This window comes from Rousettus aegyptiacus, unplaced genomic scaffold, assembly GCF_014176215.1.
Source record: "Rousettus aegyptiacus isolate mRouAeg1 unplaced genomic scaffold, mRouAeg1.p scaffold_m13_p_7, whole genome shotgun sequence".
Taxonomy (NCBI): Eukaryota; Metazoa; Chordata; class Mammalia; order Chiroptera; family Pteropodidae; genus Rousettus; species Rousettus aegyptiacus.
This window is the reverse complement of record NW_023416310.1, coordinates 21,297,812-21,321,717: the sequence shown is the minus strand read 5'-3', so window position 1 is coordinate 21,321,717 and position 23,906 is coordinate 21,297,812. Positions and strand designations below refer to the sequence as shown.

Genomic DNA, 23,906 nt, shown 5'->3' with positions numbered 1-23,906 from the left:
TTTAGACTTCTATATAATCTTTATTTAGATTTTGCTTAAGTCCCATTTTCAACATGAAGAGTTTTTGGTACTCTCAGTTTTTAGTGATTGTTCCCTTTTTAGTACTTGCTTTGTCATTTGGCACTTAGGGTCTGCTACGTCATTCTGTTTAGTTGCTTTTTATGGATCTGTTCAATTAATTTAACAAATATTTATTGGGCATCTGCTGCATATAAATGACCGTTCTGAGCAATGAGGATATACCAATAAATAGCATGGACAGCCCTGTCTCATGGAGCTGTAGTAACTTCCTCTGTTTCTAGCACCTATCACCGTATGTGCTAATAACGCTGGTATTAAAATTGAGTTCACATTTGTGAAAAAGAGCCCCTGGATTAATAATGCAAAAAAAAAAAAAAAAATCACTACAGAGACAAAAGGATGATTATTCTGTAGGAAGACTATATCTTTTGAATGGTGGCTATCTTAGATTTAGTAATAAATTTTTAAAAATTAGCCAAAGTAATACTGCCTTGGAAAATATTAATTCAACTGTATACTAATAATCTCCCACAAAAGGGATGCAAATAAAATGAAAACAAATAGAAATCTTTTTTAAAAAAAATTCTTATTATCTTGGGATCAGTACTTATTCAGTTCTACTTTCCACATGTCATCTTTAGTTCTGTATAATGTTAAAGTCTTTTTGAGAGAACCGAGGCTCAGAAAAGTTAAGTAACTTTAATAAGGTCACATGGATTAGTGAGAGAACCAGGAGTAGGAATATCCCAACTCCTACATCAAATCAAAGGACATTGAATTTTTCTACATTTCAGTAATTGACGTATATAGTTATGGTCCTGAGTTATCAAGAAAATTAGATTATGTTCACTGGCTTTTTAAAAAATGAAAGTAGTAATTTATTGATCTTTAAGATTGAATATACATCAAGGCTGAAATGATTTAATTTATCTCAAGTATTTTTTATGTGTCCAAGAAGTCCTGTTTTCTCTACTTTACATTCTTTTTTATTTTCAGATTGTTTGAATAAAAACAGTTACTTTGACATTTTGACCTAATATTTTATCACGAAATGAGTTATAGTTGAAAGATAGTTATTATAAAAGTATATTTTAATAAAACTTCCCACTTAAGGAATCTGTTTGTATTTAGAGATTTTTTTGTGTGTGTTTGCTATACCATGAATGAGATTTAGAGCTGAATCACTAGAAACCACCAAATTTCCTATAAAAAATAAACAGTTCTAGTCCTTAGTTAAACTTAAATTTATTTTTAGAAACTCAGATTTTAACATTCAGCAGTATAAAGGAAAACCAGAGCTGAACAGTGCTTAAAGTGGTAAAAGCATATTTTAATCAGAAACTGTTACAATGGTGGCGGGGGGGGGGGGGGCGGTGGCGGGCAGGGAGAGAGGGGGAAGACCTCATTGTGGAACTGGGCTCAATTCTGAATACAACGGGAAAACAGATTTATAGCCCAGGAGCCAGGATGGCAGTTTGGTGGGTGGAAGTTACTAAGGGGAAGTTAATTGACAGGATTCTTGCTGAAGGCAGGCCAGAGTAATTACACATCACTTGGGGGGTGGTGGGTGATGAGAAATTTAATCAGATATTGAGGGTGATCAGATGTTGAAGGTAGGGGATTTTTGCTAAACTGACTTAGTAAGATTCTTGCTAAAATTGGGCAAAGATGGATCCAGAAGTCCAGAGATTGGGCCTCGTCTAGCAGAGGGCTCAGAAGAGGACAATAGTTAACATATGGCAAAGTAGTCAGTAATTATCATCAAAGATATACACATTAAAACAGTGAGGTACCCTTTTTGACCTGTGAATTTTAAAAAATCAGCGATAACACCCAATGGTAGGGAAAATGTGCTAAAACTTTACTTTCATGCATTGTTTGTGGTATTGTCAGTTGGTCAGTATCTATCTGGAAACATAATTATACTTTCACTTAGTAATCCTACTTGTTGCCATCCATCCCAGAGAAATTAAAAAAAAAATTGTTTTATAAGTCTACATTCATGAAGAACATCATCGACAATTAATTTTGTAATTTAAATGTCAAAATGTGGTGAAATGAGTATCACTTAGGAATGCTTTTGGCTGTAAGTAAATCCTGTTAATAGTGACATAACAAAGGTCATCTTTCTCAAAATTCTGGTGATGGATAGTCTTTCTCACTTAAGCTGGTGCAGTTGCTTAATGATGACATAAAGAATCTAGGCTTTTTCTACTCTCTGTCATCCTTTACCTCCAGTGTGTGCTGGCTTATTGTTTTCCTTCTTGTTACATTATAATTACAAGATTGCTATACAGTAGTCTCCCCCCCCCCCTTATTCAGAGGGGACATATCCAAGTTCCTCTGTGGGTGCCTGAAACTGCTGATAGTACTGAACTCTACATATGTATTTTTTTAATATATATATATATATATATATATTCATTCATTCATTCATTCATGGCCTCTCTCTGGTATGTCCGAATTGCCAGTATCACTACTCTTATGCTTTGGGGCCATTATTTAGTAAAATAAGAGTTATTTGAACACAAGCACTGCAATACCACGACAGCCAATCTGAGAACTGAGATGGCATACTGAGTAACCAATGTACGGGAAACTTATATAGCATCAATACCTGGGATAAAGGGATAATTCATATCCCAAGTGGGAAAACATGAGATTTAATCAGGCTGCTGAGAATAGCATGCAATTTAAAACTTAAGAATTGTTTCTGGAATTTTTCTTTTAATATTTTTCGGGCTGCAGCTAACTGTGGGTAACTGAAACTGTGGAAAGCAAAATCATGGATAAGCGGGGACTACCAACTGTAATTACAGATGTCAGAACCTCAGTGAAAAGCTTCAAAAAGGTGTGCATTTTGTGGGGTTGGGGGAATGAGTCTCCTTTACCAGTGAATGATAAAATTTCCCGGAAGTACCTTCTCCCTATCCCCAGCAGACATCATATATATTTCACTGATTACTTAGCCATGTCTGGCCACAAAACACTCTAAGACAGTAAGTATTTGGCTTTCCAGATTCTATAGTGGAAAGTTACAAGATTGAAGGGGTTGGAAATGTATATTTTGAGTAGCCAATCCACAAGATCTACTACAATGGTTAAATAAGTTTTGATAAATTTACTTCAGGATCTACAATAAACCCAATGAAATGATGATTATAAAAACAGTAATACAGAAAAATGTTTGCATAACAAAAAGTAACCTATAAAATTTGGTACCATGATTCCATCTATGTAGAGAAATTGGTTGAAAGGGAAATAAGAGGAAATAATTCAAATGATAAAAATAGAAGCAGAAATAGAGTGTATCTGAACAGCTTCGTATACTTTTCTTGATGGGGTTGGGGGTTAGTGTGGAGGAAAGGGCTGGTTTGTATTTCCAAAAGCAAAATACCGGATGTTAATAGGGTATGTGTATAGCTTTGTCAGCCCCCTTCTGAAAAGAATAATCAACTATCTTTATATGCCACCAGCCATATAAAGATATATCAGTGATTCATCTGTGAACATCGGATTTTTTTCATTTTAATTTACCTTTTAAATTTGCCAGGTATAAACATGATGTAGAACTTCCTTTTTTAAAACTTAAAAAAAAAAAAAATTCTAACTCATGTGAAGTACCAAGAAGAGTATAAGAGTTCTCACCTGTCTTCACATTGTTAATATTTAAAACTGTGATAATTTGTATTTTTTGTTACTAATTAGACTCTAGTTTTCCATACAATGATTTATCATCTATATGGTATCATGGGTCTTCATCAGTCTCATTTTTTTAAGTAGAATAAGATTATTGTATTGACCTTCTTTTAAAGGTAAGCCTTTTATTTATTTATTTTTAGTTCTCCTGTTTATATTTTCTATTCTGTTATTTTGCCTTTGGAGCACACCTAACATAGATAATTATGTAAAACGTCTCGTGTTTGAATACTTTTTTTTTACTACAAGTATTTTAACTTGATTATAATCATTTCCGGAACCAACGGCTTATGCTATTTCTGTAAGAATGTAAAAAGAAGTACTGCCCCCCCACCCTTTTTAAACAAAAAATGGTATTTTATGTAGCTTATAAGCTCTCTGAAAAAAATAGACCGTGTCTGTGGAAGGGCTGTTCTCCCAGTGCTTAGCATAGTTTTGTTACACAGTAAGCACTCAAGAAATGAATGGATGAGTTTTACTGCAGTATATTGGTATATATGAATGACTAAGTTATTTCCTTTCAAAACGATTTCTTTTTGGTCCTAACAAGTATTAAATTGTGGTCTTTCCCTGATATTGTATTACTTCTGGCTTAACATATTTTTACTTAGTAGAATAGTTTGAATCACTTATTGAAATCTCTATTCCGTTCACTTTTATTTTGTTTATTAACAGCTCACTAAATAGTGATTTTGTGCCAGAAACTTTGCTATACACTAGGATCCAAAGGTAATTAAGGCACAGATTATATTTTAAAGAAGCTCATAGTCTACTAATTACTTCAGATGGACCCAGCCATTCAGTACCAAGCTGTATTGATAGTTGATAAATTGTTGAATAGATATTTTTAATTTTTATTTTGGTCAAAGCAATACAGGCACATAGTTAAAGGTAAATAGTACCAAAAGGCTATGATTAAAGATAGTTGTTCCCTGATGTGTCATTCCTTGCCTCTAAGTATAACTCCTCAGAATCAGCCATTTTTAAAAGCTCTTAATTGCCTTTTCTGTTATTTATTTATATTTCAAAACAATATTCGTACACTACTCCCTCTTTGTCAGTTTTAAATACTGTCTACTAACTTCATGTATGGTAGATGAAGGTTTAGCTATGTCATCCCCGTTTACTTCTCTGCTCTGCTTCCTATCCCCTAGTTATATCAAAATGTTTAAAACTAATGTTTATATTATTATGTAAATATATGTAAATAAGATCCACTTCTGAGCCAGCCCAATAGTATACTATAATTGTTTACTATAGTATAATAGTATACTATAATTGAAAATCTTTGGTTTTCCAGGAGGTGATAATTACCTCATTTTTTCATGATTTAATTTTCTTTGAACATTGTTCTGCTTTTTCCCCACATACTCCAGTAGCCTTTAAAAACAAATTTATATGTGGTGAAACTTACCAAATAATTTCTCAGGCCCCTGTCTCTTTTTTTGAACTATTGAGCTTATTCTTAGAGTTTCCTGTCTAGCTCTAATATTGGCTACTTGCTATTTAGGCCTGTGAGCCAGATCTTATCCTAGAACTTTCTTTTGCTTGTATCCATTGTTAGAACTCTTCTTTCTTAAATCCTTCATTTTTTTTTTTAATTTGCCTTTTAAGTGGTATTAAGTCTCTTGAGAAAGGATGTATAGGAAGGAACTGTTGGAAATTTATATTTCGAAAATGATTGAATAAATAAAGTAAAATTTATGATTGAAAGGAACGTTCGATAAATATGAGAAAAATTTTAGGAAACGCACTAGTTTGTTAAAAGATAAAGCTAAATGTGGCATTAATACTGGATTAAAATTAAAGTTTTGAGTTGAACATCAGTTCTGTACTTGACTCGAGAATTAAATAGGCATCCTGTTATGTTTTATTCGTGTTTATTTTTATCACTTTTGACTGTAACTGTGTTTCTAGTTCAAGTTACATAAATATGCTACTGGTCCACATACGTTTTATTCAGCATACATGTTTTATCCACTTGACCGTGAGCTGTTTTATGTTTTGTCACTACTTGAGCCCTCCTGTCAGTAACTTTGCCTGGTACAAAGTAGGTGCCCAGTTAATATTGTTAAATGAATAAATGTGAATATTTGACATCTGTGACTCAAAGCCTCATTTATTAGGATACCCCACTGTTTTGTGTTAGTTTTTTTGTTTATGTATGTGTTCTGGTCCTGCACCCTAACTAAATTGGAGGTGTATTGCAAGTAGGAACTTGGTTTTATTTGTCTTTCCTGTGTGTTCCCTTAAGGCAGTTTGGACCGTATGGGTAGTAGGTATTCCCCAAAGACATGATTGAATTGAATGAAAAATGGTCGATTTTATTTTCTTATCAGAATATAGCTAAAAACACAGTCATAAATAAGGAATTTCAGAGAATATCCAAAAGCTAGTGTGTACTTGTTTGCCAGCTTGAGTGCCTATGTAAGGTTTCATACTTCTGTGGAGTAAAGAGCTGGGATTCTGGGACATTTCTGTACCTTGCTCTTTATCAGCCTATTTGCTTTAATTTTGGCCTTCTAATATGTCACAGGTGATGTAAGTGGTTCAAGTGTTGCCTCACAGCCCAGCATTGCATTACCCTTGTACACACTAGAAATGTACATTCTCAGGCCCCACTCTAGACCTGTTGAATTAGAAACTGAGGGTGGGCCTGGCCCAAGAAATCAGTGTTTTAACAAGTCCTCTAGGTGATTCCGATGCTAAAGTTTGATGTCACCAAGTCCTGACGCTGTCTTTAAGAGTGAGGGCTCACTAGAGGCAATGATGATATGCTAGAGAAGACCAACTAGCAGCCTACATTTAAGAGAATAATCCCAAACTTTGCAGAGGGCATAAGTGTAGTTTATAGAAGACACTAAGATATAAAATTATCGAAACTTCATTGTGTTCTATACCAGAAGTTATTGACTTTTCAAGTATTTCTCTTGTTTTTGAGAGTGAGACCCGTTAAAATAATCCAGTTTTCTCATACTTTAAGTTTTTGTAAAAGTGAGCGTTCTTTTTTTCCCATAGTGGATGACCAAGAAACAACTGAAAAGTATCCAACCTAAACTAGTATTTTCCATATTTTTCATTTCGAATATACCTTTCAGTGATTTCAGTTTTGAATTTTAACCCTTTTTAATTTTAGAGTGCAGGATAGTTTAAGTGGTTTCAATAAATTAAATAGTACATTTAAAATAATTTAATTGTTTATTAAATATCCCTGTGGATGTAGATAAACCTGCTTACATGTAGGAGGTTTATATTCCTTATATATCCTTTTCACAAATTAGAATTGAAAATAATACAGAAATGAATTTCCTCTTTACCATATAGACTTAATAAAATATCCATATTTGTTTTTATCTTTTTTATTTCTAATGGTTAGGAAATAGAAGGCCTCATTTTAGATCTATAATATAAAAAACTTAAAAGGCATCATAGAAGTTTTATTTTTCTTGAAGATAAAATTTTCTTTTTTAAAAATGTGTGCCGTTACTATTAGGTTTATTTGTGCGGATACATGGAAGAGTGATGGCTTATAATTTTAAAAAATATTATTTTATTTGTAACTCTTTAAAGTTATTTCCATACCTTAACTGTCTGATCAGATCGAATTGCATTTTTTTGGTTAAGATTTCTATTGGGACGTGGTTCCATAGTGTAGTGGTTGGCACGTTTGCTTTACTCACAGAAGGTCCTGGGTTCACACCCCAGGGGATCTACAGTCCATGGTCTACAGCCATGCCACCGTGAATGAGCCTGATGTCTGATCTCAGAAGCTAAGCAGAGTCGGGCCTGGTTAGTACTTGGATGGGGGGACCACCTAGGAAGACCAGGTGCTGTAGGGATAAATAATAATAATAATAATAGATTTCTATTGCTCGTTTTAATCTCACTTTTCCTGAAAATCTGAAAAGTTCAGCAGAATTTACTGTATGAGAGAATGTCGAGGTGACAGTGCAAGCAGAGGCAAGATTTCTAAAAAAGTATTCAAATTGTAGCTTAATGGTACATGGAGAAGTATACCTATAAAATAAAAAAGTAAATAGCTGAATTCATCGTTATTCCATATTATTGAACAATATTGAAGACTAGGAATATATTTACTCTCTAACTAGAGGTCTGTCTCTCTTATTTCAGAAGGAATTATGTTGTAGTGTGATATACTGTATCCCTACATCCCTTATAGATGTGCAGGAAGAAATTTTAAGGGGCTTTTAGACCATGCATTCTTTGTCGTTTCCTTGTTGCTAATACCCCCACTACATTGGGTGTGCTCCTTGAGTTTTTTAAGTGCTGATTCATTCATGGTCTTGCACCGTCACATTCATTTGTAAGAATGCTATTCCCCTTTAATCTCTTGGTGCTTCTTTTTTCTCCTTTATAATAATAATGAATTTGAATCGAAATATCTAAGACAGTCTATAAACTGGTGGCTTGTGGAACCAAAGCTGGTGAACGAATTTTGTTTGGCTGTAATAGTCTTAAAATTTGTCAATTAAGAGACTTTATGCATAGTAACATACTTGGGGTACAGCATTCAAAGGGTCTAAGTGGGGAGGGAATGTATACATTTAAATGTAGGTTTAACTCGTACCTATCCTTCTCTCTCCCAGCCACTCAGTTACTTTCTTTAGAGAAGTTCACAGTAACTACCTACTAGTAAATCATTCCAGAGATATTATCTACATGTAGAAGCCTAATGATATATTTACCTTTTTTTTTTTTTTTAAGAAAACCAAATGGTTTCAAACTGCATACAGTATTTGGGTCTTAACTTTTTTTTTTTTAATTTAATCTGTCCTGTATATCATTCTATATCAGTATATTTACAGCTGCACCTCTATACCAACTGCATAGTAATCCTTTGTATAGCTGTATCCCACTTTCCTTCTATTTTCCTTTTTTCTTCTTTCCCTCCCATTCTTCCTTTAATCCTCCCTTCTGTCTCTCTCCTTCCTCTTGCCTTTTCAATTAAATAATCCAGTTCAGACAGTACTATCTTGCCAGATTAGAAGAATCTTTACTTGGTATTTAATATTTATTTTGAGAGGGTAAAGGATTTATACCAATTATCACATTTTAGATTCAGGTTGTTTTTACAGAAGGAATTAGCTTCCTTTTATAAGAATGTGTTTTAAGACCTTTTGTTTCTAACTTTCTGAGTAGATTTTTCCAGAGGGGAAAAAATTAAGATATTAACTCTTCCTTTATTTTTATAATCTTAGTTCAGGACCTATTTTCTTCCAGTTGTATTCGTGATTTAACTGTTTCCTTATATATGGTCATTTGAATTATACATACATTCTTGCCTGTATTTTTTTGATATATCATTTTATACATGTGTAAATATGTTTGAAGGATAACAATCTAGAATTAGAATTGTTGTGTAAAGAGTTATGCATTTACAAAGTTGATAGATATTGCCAAATTATCCAATATAGTGATAAAACCAATTTATGTCACCACAGCCAAAATACAAACACTTTTCCCCCACCCTATTGTATTATTAAATTATTGAACTTTATTGAACTAATGGAGGAGAAATCTGATTTTACTTTTAATTGGCATTCCTCTTACATGTGACATTGAACATCTTTTTAATATGTTTGATCTTTTTGTATTTCCTTCTATCAGTATGTCCTTCGTTCATTATCTTTTTCTTATTGATTTGTAGGTGCTCTTAATGTATTAAGAAAACTCTTGTGATTTGTGATATATCCGTTTCCCTATTGACATTTGTTAAAAAAGAATTCTCTTATTTCTCATGATAGTTTTTCAGCAACCTTTTTATTGACATACATAAATATTTTATTTTTTGAGGTGAAATTTATTAGTCTTTTATGGCTTTGGGTTGTCTTAGAAAGGCATTCTTAACCCTGAGGTTATTAAAACAAAAACAAACTCTACCCTTTCTTCTAATGCGTTGGGATTCCTTTACAGTTTTCTGATCTATTTGGCATTTGTTTTGATGCAAGAAATATTTTCCAGATGGCTGCCTATCAACATTTATTGAATAATTTACATTGTCCCCTGTGATATGCATTCAGTGTCATCTTTAGCGTTTAATAAATTCTCTATATATTTGCGTTTGTTTTTGGATTGTCTTTACCACATCTCTATCTGTTCAAGCATCGGTACCACTTTTTAAGTGACTATAGAATTGTAATATGTTTTAAAATATTTTAGAGCTTTTAAGTGCTTTGTTTATTCTTGCTTATTTAATTTTCTATATGTACTTTAGAATCATCGTCTGTATGAAGCGTTTTAAAAACACCCTGTTGGTATTTTAATTGGCTTGCATAATTTTAAAGATTAATTTAGGGAGACATGAAATCATATGTAATGCAGTATTCTTTTTAAGAGCACCATTTTGCTTCTCATTTGTTCCAGTCAATTTTTGCGCTCCTTAGTGCCATTTAGCTTTTATATTTTTCTTATAAGGTTTATTCTAATCATTTTTGTTATTATAAATGGGAGCATTTTCTTTCATTATATTACCCAACTGGTTGCTTTTATAGATGCCTGTGTGTTTCAATTTATTATTTTTATATGCAGCTACTTTACTAAAACTCCTTTATTTTTTATAATAGTTTATAGGTTGTTTTTTTGGACTTTCCAAGTATCCACTCCTGTCATTTGCAAATAGTAATTTTATTTCCTCTTTTCTATTTTTAAACTTGTTTTTTTCGTAACTAATGATATTGGCCACCACCTCCAGAACAATGTTAAATATTTGTGGTATAAAAATAAACATTCTTGTTTTTCTTGTTTTTTTTTTTTTTTTCGATTGTCAGCACTTCTATGGTCTCTTCATTATGTAAAATGCTGGTTTTAAATTATACTGTTTGTATCTTATCACATTAAGGAAGTTGGCATAGTGTTTGTTTCAAATTTTTGAAAAATTGTGTATTGACAGAAGAGTTTCAAGAGGAGCACAAAGAATCTTTTTTCCGAAACCATTTAAAAGGGCAAGTTGCCAGCCAACCTGATGGCCTGTTGTCTCCTACCAACTACGTTAGGGTTTATTTCCTAAAACAAGTACTGTCCTATGTAACCACATAGGGCCATCAAAAACAGGAAGCTAACACTAATATATTACTACCATCTAATCTTCAGACCCCATTCATGTTTTGCCAGTTGTCCCAATAAAGTCCTTTTATAGCCAGATTCAGCCCAGAATCATACATTATTCATGTCTTTTTAGTATCTTTCAATCTGAAACAGTCTTTCTTTGACTTTTATTACCTGATACTTTTGAAGACTACAAGAAAGTTAATGTAAAATTTGAATTTGCTTGGTGTTTCCCTGTGATAGATTTTAAATTATGCATCTTTGGCCGAAGTAGCACACAGTGTTCTGTGATCGACAAATATCATAGATATTACTCCTTTTTGTTTGCCTTTTCTGGGCACCTTCATCTTCTTTGTAATCTTTCTCTTCAACAATTTCGGGCATTCTATTTTTATGAAGTATTTAGTTATCCAAGATGTGAATTGATAGGAGGATAGGAAGCAAGTGTACTGGGGGCATAAGGAGATAGTTAGTATCTTGGGGAATGAGTCACAGTAAAGACTGTTGAGTATTGTAGGCTGAGGTTTCAGAATCATCTGGGACCGATGATGGTGGTAGAAATAGGAAAGTAGCCAAAGGGTACGGAGAGGAAGGAATTGATAAATAATTTTATTATTACTTTGATTGTATGCTTACATTGAGTAGATGATTGTCTTTATTAAAGCCATTTTGAAGAGTGTATAGAATTCTATGCCGGAGCATTGTTTGGCCAAACAAGTTGGGCTGTCACATATTTTTGACAAGACTTTCATTTTCGTCAACTTTAAATGCATGTATTATTATTATGCTTATATAAAATGATCTCATTGCAGAATATATAATTTTAGTAAGTGTTTATGATCATTATAGGCATTTGATATCTTTTGTGTATACATTTGAATTATTTTTAGACTTTTAAATTATTTCAATAAGATAATCCTTTTAATTGCAATTAAAAATTTGAAAGCTCATTGAAATGAGAACAAAAACACCACTACCGACATCTTGAAAGTTATAAGAAGCTCAGTTATAAGAAGCTAAGTTGGATTTTATGTTCATTCTGGTACTGAATCAATAGAGATTAGTATCATTCAAACTAAATAGAAGTAAGTTTAATGGCTCGCTCCCTAAACTTTAGTTGGACAATCTCTACAATTCCTTAAGGATGTGGTAAGATCACCATTATATGTAAGTTTTTGCTTACTTAAATGGAAAGCACTGTAGAAATGTAAATAACATTGTTGTCTAGGTTAATATAATAAAAATGGGAGAGGAAAACGTGGGAATAGTGAAATATAGTTATTTTTGATGGCCCTTAACTAGGCCTCCTGCACTATTCTTAGTGGTGTTAGGAGTTACTTTAACAAGTTAGTGTTAAATAACTTTTTAATTATTCTGGAGAGCAGCTCATTGCTAGCTCATTCCTAGACCCCTGTTTTACTGAAGATAAAGCCTTTCACGGTGTTTCATGATAAAATGTAGGTCTCCCCACCCCCCACCGCCTTGGTAATTTTTGGGAGGAGCCAGGAAACAACAGAGGACCATTATGTTTAATTTACCTTTTTCCAACTTTCCCTTTTTTTTTTTCCTGCATATTAAATCTCCAGGAGGAGGGTGGAAGAAAAGCAGCTTTTTATTGTTTGTAGGGGAGGTCCAGGATAAAGTCTTTCAACAAGGAATCCACTACAAATTTAAATATATGGTGAAGCTCTGAGAACTCTTATCTGCAAGTGTGTCATAAGAACTCATGATTTCACTTTTCCTTCTTTCTTCAACTTCACTCAGTATAAAAGAGAAAACCCCTCAATGCCTTGGAAACAAACACTTGAATATACTCATACTGTATACTTTGCATATGTCTCCATTTAGATTATAGATTGTTTTAGATTATAGACTTTTATATGATATGGACTATACCTTATAACCTCCCTAGTCAGAAGTGAAATGCATATAGATTTCCTTTAAAAAAAAAAAAAAAGCCTTTTTTTTTTTTTTTAATCCAGTCAATGCCTTCCCTGTACTTACTTTGTGACAAATATGTAAAGAAAAAATTTTGCATCTAGTTACCCTGCCTTCTAAAGGTTCTTTCTTCAGTTGAGTTTTTTAAAAAAATTTATTTGGTCTAAACTGAGTTTTGTTTTTCTTTTCCCTACTCAGGCCCAGATTGCCTTCCTTCAGGGGGAAAGGAAAGGTCAAGAAAATTTGAAGAAGGATCTTGTGAGGAGGATCAAAATGTTGGAGTATGCTCTGAAACAGGAAAGGTAATTCAGTATGGTAGAAAATAGTGTTCTCTTAAATTTTGGAATAATGTTTCAGTCATTCCTAAAACAAATCCCCCAATTTTAATACTTTATACTTCTGAATTCAGGAAATAGCATCTGTAATATGTTAATTTAATTTATTATTAATGTTTAATAATAATGACCAGTAAACTGATTTATGCAATTAAAAAATTTTAGCAATATTTTTCCCTACCTTGTCCTTTCTTAAGAAACACATGCAGCTTGGACTATTAATATTCATTTCTTTATGGAAGTAAAATAATTTTTTGGTTGTAAAGGAAATTTCTATACTGCTTACAACCCTTTTCCTATCATCCAATATTATTCAATTTGATGTATTTTCCTTGGAAAAAAAATTGTTCTGGCAGATTATAAAATCTTTTTATAGACTTTTTTTGATGTTTTGTTTCTTTGCTATCAGCTATTTATATCCTTTCAGAAGCAAATTTTACCTTTCTGTTTGCTGGTGTCTGAGGTACTCAAGTAACTAAACTTGGGTCATAAGTAAAGGATAATAGGTCATAGAGGAGAATTTTGAAAGTTTTCATATGAATTAAGTTTATTTGCTTTAATAGATGGTCTTTGGATTTTTTTGTCAGCTGTGTGAAAGTTCTTTGTTTTGAGTACTTGATAGATGTTACTGAAATTCTCAATTTTGTTTTAGTTTTGATGATCACATGCTTTTCTCAGTATTTTGAAGTCGATGAATGGGCTATTTGCAAAACTACTGTAAAGTAACATTTAACAGATGATATTTATGAATGTCAAGAAATAGACAAAACTGTTAGAACTTGTGTTTTCCTTCACGTGGGGTCTTTAAATGGCACAAGAGATTGAAAATAGGTTGACGTCTTAATGAAAAACAGGCAGTTCTTTTCCTTGAGAAGTTGATTGAAAACTGCATTGGGAGGTGGGGAACACAAAATTAACTATGCTTTTAAAAGTAGTAACTTGGGAATATTTGACATTTTAAGCTGAGTTATAGGCATAAGAGAGAGTATTAACATTAAAATGGCAACTATTAACTACTATATACCAGGCTCTGAGGCTTAGAAACTAAGTAAGTAGAGTTGCCATGATTCAGATCCCTCAGATCTGTCTGATGCTGAAGCCTGTGCAGTTTACCAGTACATCTTCTTATCTCCTATGACAGAATTGAAATATACAAATCCTGCAGTAACCAAGAATGTTGTGTGTTTGTGTGTATGTATGTGTGTGTCCCTTTTCATTTAACATATTCAGTAATCTATAAATCCAACTTCAGCACTGTGCTGGAGCTGAGTATAAACATAGTCATAGTTCTTGTCCTTAAGGGCCTAGAGTAACTGGAAGCAGACTTAGGAACCACAGAGTTGCAGTGCAATCTGATAGGTGCTATGGGAGAAGTCTTTACAGGGTACTGTGGGGTCACAAAGAAGGGAGTGGTTATTTCTGTCTGGAAGATGAAAGTAGAAAGGAGAGTAATTAGGGGAGGTGAGACTTGAACATCAGCATAAAATATAATGTGTTTGCCAGATAGGTAAAGTTCTGCAAATAGAGAAGATATGTTTGACATGGAATAAAGTAGTTAGGTGTTTCAGAAATTTGTAATTAACTGTGTATGGAAGGTAGGACATTTGTTGTGATTTGGTAAATGAAAATGGTTGATATGGTCAAGAGCCAGATCATGGAGCCTTTAATTAGAAATTGAAACTTTAATCTTACACATGATAGGGAACATTGAACATTTTCAAAACTTATTTTAAAATAATCTCAAACTAATAAAAGTTGCAAGAACTGTATACCATTTACCCAGATTTACCAGTTGATGGCATTTTACTTTTATCATACACACTATAACATATTGTTTTTTCTTGAATCATTTGCTATTTAGTTGTCTTATACATTATATTCCTTCTCCCCTAAATTCTTCCGTGTATATATAGTCTAAGTTCAAAAACATTGCCTTGTGTAATTACAGCTCATTGTCGAATTAAGGAAATTTAATGTTGCTATAGTTCCATTATCTAACATAGCCCGTATTCATATGTTCTAATGATGATCTTTATAGCATTTGTTTCCCCACCAGATGTCCCAGTAATGATCTTGAGTTTTTTTTCCCCTTGGTCCAGGTCCTAGTCTAAGAGTACTTATTGTTTTTAGTCATCATGCATTTGAAAGGTTTTAAGCATGGAATAGCGTGAAGTAGATTTTAGAAAGATGATACAGATCTCAGTGTGGAGGATGGACTGGAACGGTCTGTTAATACAAGCAAGAAGATTATAATAGTCTAGGATGAGGAATGATAACATAATAGCTGCTGGACTAGGGGAGACATCAGTCATGGAACATTTTGAGTAGAAAGAATTCATACAGTTTGGAAGATGATTGGGCATAGAGAATGAGGAAGAAAGATAATTCAAGAATGATTCCTAGGTTTCTGGCTTGAAATGTGAGTTTTGGAAGTTAACAAGTGAATTAAGGATAAGAATTAAGGGTCAAAAAGAAAATGTGGTAGACAACACATGACTAGAGATGTGTACTTGGGAATCATCAATATTGTGAGTAAAGTTATAGAAATAGCTGAGACAAGCAGAACAAGAATTGTGGGAGGAGAAGAGAACCACAGGAGCCGTAGGAAATGGAAGTGTTTGGAAGAAAAGGCAGAGGAAGAAGAGCCAACAAAACAGTGGTTGGAGAAGGAAGGAGAGAGCAGTATATTGGAAGCAAGCTAAAGAAGGTGGGAGTTTGACAATCGCAGGTGCCAGACAAACTCCAAATAAAGTGTATACTGAAATAGTCATTTGGATTCGCCAGTTAGGAGCTCATTGGTATCCTTGCCAGAATAGCTTTAGTGAGGTAATAGGAACATAAACCAGATCACGGGATTGAGGGGTGAGAAGGATAGATAAAGTGGAGACAGATAAAAGTCGCATGTTTTTCAAGTAGGCTGACTTTGGAGGACAGAAGAGATAAAGAACTGGCTGCTCCTAGGGAAGATTAATATTATTTTTTTCCCCACACTAATGGGATTCTCCTGGAAAAGAATCTCTGATTTTTTGTTATCTTTTGAAGCTTATGGAATGATTTAAGATTATTCCTGATGTAATGGCACTGTTGAATTGTGGGAAATTAAGGAATTTTTAAAAAGCATTTATTTTGTAGATTAGTGTTCTTAACCATTTCTGTTGTTTTACTTTGAAAATTTTTTTTCTAATGCATTAATGCAAGGAATTTTTAAAAACTACGGAACTGTAAAATATTTTATTCTCTTGATTCTGAAATTATTTTTTAATGCCATAAGCCTTAAGCCAATTAAAAAAAATTGAAGCATAAATGTAGAGTGACTTGATATCTTTTAGGTACACCACCAAGCCATAAACATGAACGTTTTTGTCAGTCTTACTTTATCTTGATCTATTTTAGAGCAAATTCTACACATCTCGTCATTTAATCTATAAACACCTAAGTGGGGAACATGGTTTGAATTGCTGTGTTATAGGTTTTCTAAATAGTCCTACTTAAGAAGATCTAAAATTAAATAAAATTGAACCTTTAACATTACAGAAGGATTACTCGCTTAGCAATGGACTTATTGAAGCAGTCTACTTAGTTAAGTGTAATTAAATTTACAAAATGAGCAAATTTACAGATAAACAATTTTCCAAGAATACACAGTCTAAGGTTTATTCAGTAACATCAATAGTGAAGAACCTTAAATGTTACATAAAATATAATTCTGAAACATTTCTTCTATTTTTCCTCATTTTATCTTCACTACTGTCCTTATCTCTAATATTTCCATATTCTAATTCATCTTCCACATCCATTGGACTTATTTTCCAGCACACAGATGTTATATACCTGTTCAAAAATATCTGGCTAATTTCATAGTTCTTTGTGAAATCTTTTACATCGAGGCCCCTTTCTGGTCTTATACATACACATGCGAACTCACACACACACTGTTAGCTGTTTTTTGACCCACTTTGTATTTTTTTGATTTTACACTTTGAGGACATTTAAGATGTTCCTTCTGAAAAGAATGCCCTCTATATAATTCCATTCACCTGACTGGGCAACTACTTGCGTTTTGAGTTTAGGTAAAATCTCATGTGTTACCTTCTTTTTGGTAGGTCTCCTGCCACCTTTGACAAAATTAGATGATCTTTTATATTAATTCCTGTAACAAGTAATATAACTCTTACCCCACAGTGTGCTATAGTTATTTACTTACATTTCTGTCTCTTAGTCATCTCTTTGCCTTCCCTGTTATAACTGACTACAAGCTGCAGATTATTTCTAAAGAGTACCTGGCGTGTCATAAGAATTCAATAACAGATATAATCAAATTATTTTTAACATCCACTTTTAAAATGTGATTGGGATGCCATGTTATATTCTTAGCACATTATATCTAATAATAGACTTTAAAACAAAACTGTAATGAGACTTCTTTAATATAATTATATAATTTTATGCTTTTTTTTAATCCAGTAGAAGCCAATTAGGAGGCCTAGCTATGTATCAAATATACAGTTCTTAGACAAGAGCTCTGCTTTTTAGCTTGCAGTCAGATTTAGACAGAAAAGTATTAGGGAACAAGAAGATTGATAACATAGTGAGATAAAGTATTAAAACAATGGGAAACAATATGAGTGAGAAAGTATTTTAGCATATTGGCTTTGAAGGGAATGTTACTAAGTTGAGCAAGTTTTCATAAATTATTTTTTTGTGAATTTAACAATTCAACAAGGGGACAGATTTAAGGCAACACAGGTTGTAAACAGCAGTTCTTTACTTATTTTTGTCCTTGTCTAATTTTTTTGTCTAAGTTTTCATGAAATGTTAGTTCATAGCATTTAATTATTTTTGTTACATATATTACATAAAATATTTTCTATTCCTTTTTTTGTTGCAGTTTTTCCTAAGACCACTAGAATGCACTATAATGCAGTATTTTGTTTTTGAAAATGTTTTTCTTTATGTACACACACACACACACATATATACATATACATACACACAAAAATATATAAATTAACTTTATAAAATTTTATTGGTACTTCTATTCTGTCCCCTGTCCAGTTACTTCCAATTGTTGTTTTGACTTCTGGGAGGTATTGTTACTTTGTCTTACGGTAGATGAAGTATGTTTCTGAAAAATCTGTACATCAACAATTACATTAAGAACCTTGTTTACTTTCTGGCACCTGTAAGTCAAATTTATAGATATAAATTTTATCCTCTACTAATCAGCATTATTACAAATTGAAATAGACTGGGAAATGCTTAGCGTGGTGATGAAATTTTCGTGATTAAGAGAAGCATTGGGAATAGAGAAAAAAGATATTCTAGATAATTTGGAGCAAAATGTATACTAAAAATAAAGAAATACATATGGTTAATTAGCCAAATAACACACAATAGTCTCCCTTCTGCATCAGTTCACTGACTTCCCTTCTCAAAGGAAATCTCTTTAACTGATGTCTTATGTATCATGGATCCTTCCAGAAATGTTCATTATGCATATGAAATATATACATAACACATATAAAACACAAATGTACTTAGAATTTTGTACCTTGTTTTTTTATTTAAGCTTTGAGATCATATTAGCAAACATTTTTTTTCTTTTTAATGGGTACGTATTACTACGACATTTTATCTATATTCAAAACATATAAAGACTAATATAAAAAATACTAATGTACTTACCACCTACCTTAGGAAATAGAACATCAGCTGTCTATAGTTTTTATAGGTTTTCTTAAGATTCCCCTCTGTATAAAATGTTGACTTTTCTGTTTTAACTGCAAAGTAACATCGATATGAAGAGTTCTCGTACTTCACACAGTTGAGCAAATAATTTTTATTTTTTAACACTTTTCTTGAAATATAAAAACTGTATAGTAAGTGCTCAGTTAGTTTTTAACAAAGAAAAAAATAACTTTCAAATTCAGCCTTGTTATCCTTTCCTTACTTCTTTATTACTTAGGTTTTCAAATTGTTATTATTGTTGTTATTATCCCAATCTCATTGTGTTGAATATTTATTGTAAATGACCTAAATATTTAGGGAAGCAAGTCAAAATATACAGATACATTCAGTAAGTATGACCATTTTCAGTTAACCTTAAAATTTTTTACCTTATCTGGATTATTTTTCTGGTCTCAGATGGTTAAATCTGAGTTGGTTAAATCACATTAACCAGAAATAACATTTGGATAGTTTTTAAAAGATAGACAAGAATTCCTGTTCATGGTTCTTCCTGGGTTCTTCCTGAAAAGGCAAAGGATACTTTGACTATTAAAAAAAAAATTATTCATTCCTGCTGGAATGTCGTATTCAACACTGGTGATTAAGGCTGGTTGCCCCTCTCTCCTTTGGATTGCTCAGTGTAATGCATATTTGGCAAGTCAGGATTGCCTGACAAGACACAGTATTACCGGTGATTATTTTGAAACTCAATTTTGTGAAAGATTAGTCTTTTACAAGCTTATTTCACAGTACAAACTTTGTCTACTGATTTCAACAACAGAATTATACTCTGACAGTCATCAAGAAAATTTAAATACAATAAAAACTAGAATGTCAGTTATGTTCGTTAGTAACTACTGAAGGAAGATTTGTGGTTTCCCAGTCTTACTCCTTTATTTGTTAAAATAGCACTTGGTGATAAACATCGAAATGATAAAGGCAAGCACTTTCCTATTATGACTTTGACACCCTGGAAGGCTATGAGCCTTTGAGAGTTAGCCAGGACTACTGCATACTGATGACTACTCCTATTACATATCTAAAAGTTCATTTAAATATGTTTTAAGATGGTTTGTATTTTCTCATTTCTTTGTTAGAGCCAAATACCACAAGTTGAAATATGGGACAGAATTGAATCAGGGAGATATGAAGCCTCCAAGCTATGATTCTGGTAAGCTAATTTTAAAGGAAGTCTAAGTGATTAAAAAGAAGTTAATATCTAGTGTTTTGTAGCAACAATATTTGTAACTGCAAGGTAATTTCTAATTATTTACACATTAGTTATTTTTTCTGACCTACTTTCGGCACTAATCATCAAGTGTCATTTAGATCATTTTCTGCCTCCTTCCTTCCTTTTCCCCTTTCTTTTAGTTCCCCATTTTCTGCTTATGTTCTACACTTACTGAAAGGATCAGAATTCATGGGGTAACATGCACCAACATAACCGAGTCTTGCTGGGTCTCCCCCGTTTTAATGGGAACTTTGAGATGTTCAGTACAAAGTATATCATACTCTTTAAATCCTGAGAAAAAGAGTAGGAATTACGGAGGTAAGAGATTTCTTCTTTAATTACAGGGAAATTCTTCATTCCATAAACCTTGATCCCTCAGTTTCAGGTGCAAAATTGTTTTGGACTTTCATCCGCAATAGATTCTGGAACTAGATCAGCTTTTAACAGCTGACACATTTATTATCTTATTGTGTTATTTCTTCTTTTTCCTTCTACCTTCCTTTTCACCCCTCCAAACAATATAAAAATAGAATTGGTAAACAGTTAGATATTAAGCAACATAGATGAGTTATTCGTAGATGTAAGAGAAAAGTACGAAAATTTGTTTAAAACTTATCACCATGTTTCAAGTGAGTGTTTTCGACATAATTTCAGATTAAATTCCTGGATCAAATATATGAAGATAATCAATTATTTATATTTACTGAAATGTTAGGGGCTTTATGTATATTTACTATAATTCTTAAAATAGATATTCAATAAAGATAATACTATTCTTATTTTACCTATGTGAAATCGAAACTCAGAGAAGTGGAGAAACTTATTCAAAGTCACATAGCTATTAAGTAATGGGAATATGGATCTGAGCCTGCATCTATCTGATTCCAAAATTTATATTCTTCCCATTTTACCGTGGTGCTTCTATATTTGACAATGTATGAAAGAATTTTACAAAATAAGTTCTAAGCATGTTGCTTATTTTATAGTCCAGTTCAGTGTGGTAATGTTATTAACATTTCCACAGTTGAATATTAAATCCTTGAGAATTAGCACAATACCAGTTGATCAACGGCATATTTTTTTCCTTTGTTTTTTAATTGTTATGTTTTGGTGTCTCTGAACTTGAGATGCACTTGAATTAAATTTTTTTTTTTTTTTTTAAATCTAGGGTAATTGTTAAAGACTGTCCTAAAGGTACAGTATAATGTCTGGATCAAAGGAGTGAATTTATTTAGTACTTTTACAGTAAAAAGTTTGTTTCCTAATTTTTAGGTATCAATTTAGGAGTATAAAGTCCTAGCTGCAATATATACAAAATGTTTATAAGTAAACAGTATGGCTCAGTAGAAAAAGTTTGGGGTTGAAATTAGATACGTAGAAGTTTGATTCTGCTCTAACACGTTAAATACCTGTGATATTACCTAATCTCTCTGAGGTTGCTTCATTCCTTATCTGTAAACTGGGAAAAATTCTGGAAATACTTCCTAACTCCCGGGTTTATTTTCTTAATATACAGTACCTAGTTAGTACCTAGTAACATTCTGTCAATCTTTCACACTACCTGTTTATCTTGCAGATATTAAATGTGTAATACTTGTCAGACTGAGCACCAAATTCTGTGAATACGAAGACAAAAAGCCCTATTGGATTTTTCAGGGAAGATAAGAAAAAAGTGATTATAATAAAATGACATGTGTAAGGGGGAAGGGTAATTTTTTTTGTTATAGAGCATGATAGTGGGGAAATCAAATCTAGTCTTAAGTATTTAAGAAAGGCTTACTGCAGGAAGTGGTGTTCAAAGTTGACAACTGAAGGATAAGGAAGAATTACTCAGGAAAAGTGACTAAATGTTTGTTCACTGAGAAGCTGGGAAAGAGTATTAGCAGTAAAGTTTCTGAGGTAAGAATTTGGCACATTTGAGAAATGAAATAACTGGCTAGTACTGGAAAGGAGTTGAAGGAGTGTTTTAGGTGCAGCCAGAGAGTTAGCCAGGGGGCAGATGGTAAAATATGTCACAAGGGTCTTGTAAAATATGTTACAGATTTTATACTTTATCTTAAAAGTTATGAGAAGGCATTTGGAGGACTTAATTAGGACTCTTGTGATCAGATTTGCTCTTAGATCTGAAAATGGATTAGAGAGGAGCAGAACTAGAAATGGGGAGCTGGTTAGAGGACCATTACAGCCGCGTGGGTGGATAAGGAAGGTTACCTTGACAAAGGTACTAACAATGGAGTTGAAGAGAAGTGTGCGTTCAGGAAATATTCAGGAAGTAAAATCTGCAGAAATTAATTCTTGTTTGGATGTAGGAGATGAAAAAAAAAAGGAGAATCAAAGATGACTTCCACATTTCTAATTTAAAAAACTAGACCAGAAGTAGGTTTGGAAAATGGTGGGTTCACCTTTGTATTTATTTGTTAGGCAATCAAGTGAAGATGGCTAGTAGACAGGTTGTGGGGTCTGGAGTTCAGGCCAGGGGTATCGGTTTGATGGGTAGATTTGAGAGGCATCACCATATAGTACTGATGGTGTTCAAGGCCATTGGAATGGAAGAGCACACCCAGGAATTGCCTCTAGAATTTAATGACATACGAGTCACTGAGAATTTTATTGTGAGCAGTTTTAAAGCGAGGTGAGGGCAGAAACCTAGACATGAGTGGAAAATGAAGACTAAGTGTAGTCGACTTTTAGTAAGGTTAGGTTATGAAGGTGAAGGAGAGGGAGTAGAAGACCATAGCTGAAAGGAAACCTGGGGTCAAGGAAGTTCGTAATATTTTTTAAAAGAGAAACAAATAAAAGGGAAAGAGTAGAGATATTTGAAATAGGAAGGCATGTGAACAAGTGATAGGGATTGGATTCTGAACACAGCTGGAGAATGGCAGGAGGAGCAGCATGTCTTTTATTTTCATCAAGAGAAAGAATCTAGGAAGTTAGGTGATGGATTTGTAGGTTCGGTTTTCAGTTCGATAGAGGTATTTAATATAGCCTTATGTATGAGACAGGATTATCTGCTAAGAGTATGTCAGAGGTTTCAGAAAAGTAGAGGTTTAAAATAGTAATGTACAGAGGGACAAACTGTCTAAGAAATAGTAGGATTGAGAAAAGCTAAGGGTCTAGTCGAGGTGTGTAATTATGAGTTTATATGGAAGCACTCGTCTGCACACTTAGCAGCCCAGGTAAAAGTTAAATAGGATGAAAATAGTTAAATTCACTGAATTCATGGAGAGACAAGAGAATAAGAAAAATTGAGTACATTGGAAAAAGAATGGTTGAAGTGAAAGACTGAGCTAAAACTACAGAGGGAAGGTAGTGAAGACAAAAAGAGGCTAAATGGGTCAGCAGATTTTTTTCTGGGGCCAGATAGTAATTTTTGGGCTTTGTAGGCTATATGTGTGCTGTTGCAGCTACTCAGCTCTGCTGTCATAACATAAAAGCCACAATGATGAATAAGGGTGGCAGGCCAGGTTTGACCTGTACGCTGTAAATTGTTGGCCCCTGGTCTAAAGTCCTAGCTAAATCAAAGACATAGTGAATTAGGAGTACTGAATCAGCAGGGTATACTCAGAGTGAGCTTTTGCCTATGGCAGTTCTTCATGATGACAACACGTAGGGTATGACAGCTAGAGAGGGCGGTGGTTGTGGAGAGGCTGAAGTGGTCGTGACCTGGGTGATCACCTTGTTTTGAGCACTATAAAGGATTTACAGGTGACAGTGATAAGGACAGGACTGGAGAGTGTAGAAGGTAGTGTATCCAAAAAGGGTAAACCCTAATGAAGCAGAGATTATTCCATTCTTTCTTTATCCGTTTACTGTGTTTTCCTAAAACTGACAATCTAGACATTTTCTGAAACATTTTTCACAAAAAATTAGTTTCCTTTCTGACTTTTTTT

General features: G+C 33.2%; 1 protein-coding gene across 4 annotated transcripts in view; it reads left to right on the top strand.

Annotated features, from left to right (window-relative positions):
• The window catches only part of STRN (striatin), a 73,137-nt gene that overhangs the window by 12,081 nt on the left and 37,150 nt on the right, over positions 1-23,906 (top strand). For 3 of the 4 annotated variants that reach the window (XM_016162512.2, XM_016162513.2, XM_016162514.2), the window contains exons 2-3: positions 12,922-13,025; positions 19,883-19,956. In XM_016162512.2, coding sequence (XP_016017998.2) covers positions 12,922-13,025; positions 19,883-19,956 — 178 coding nt within the window. Of the gene's footprint in view, positions 1-12,918; positions 13,026-19,882; positions 19,957-23,906 lie in introns of those variants that run through there. The other variant, XM_016162515.2, reaches the window with a different exon arrangement.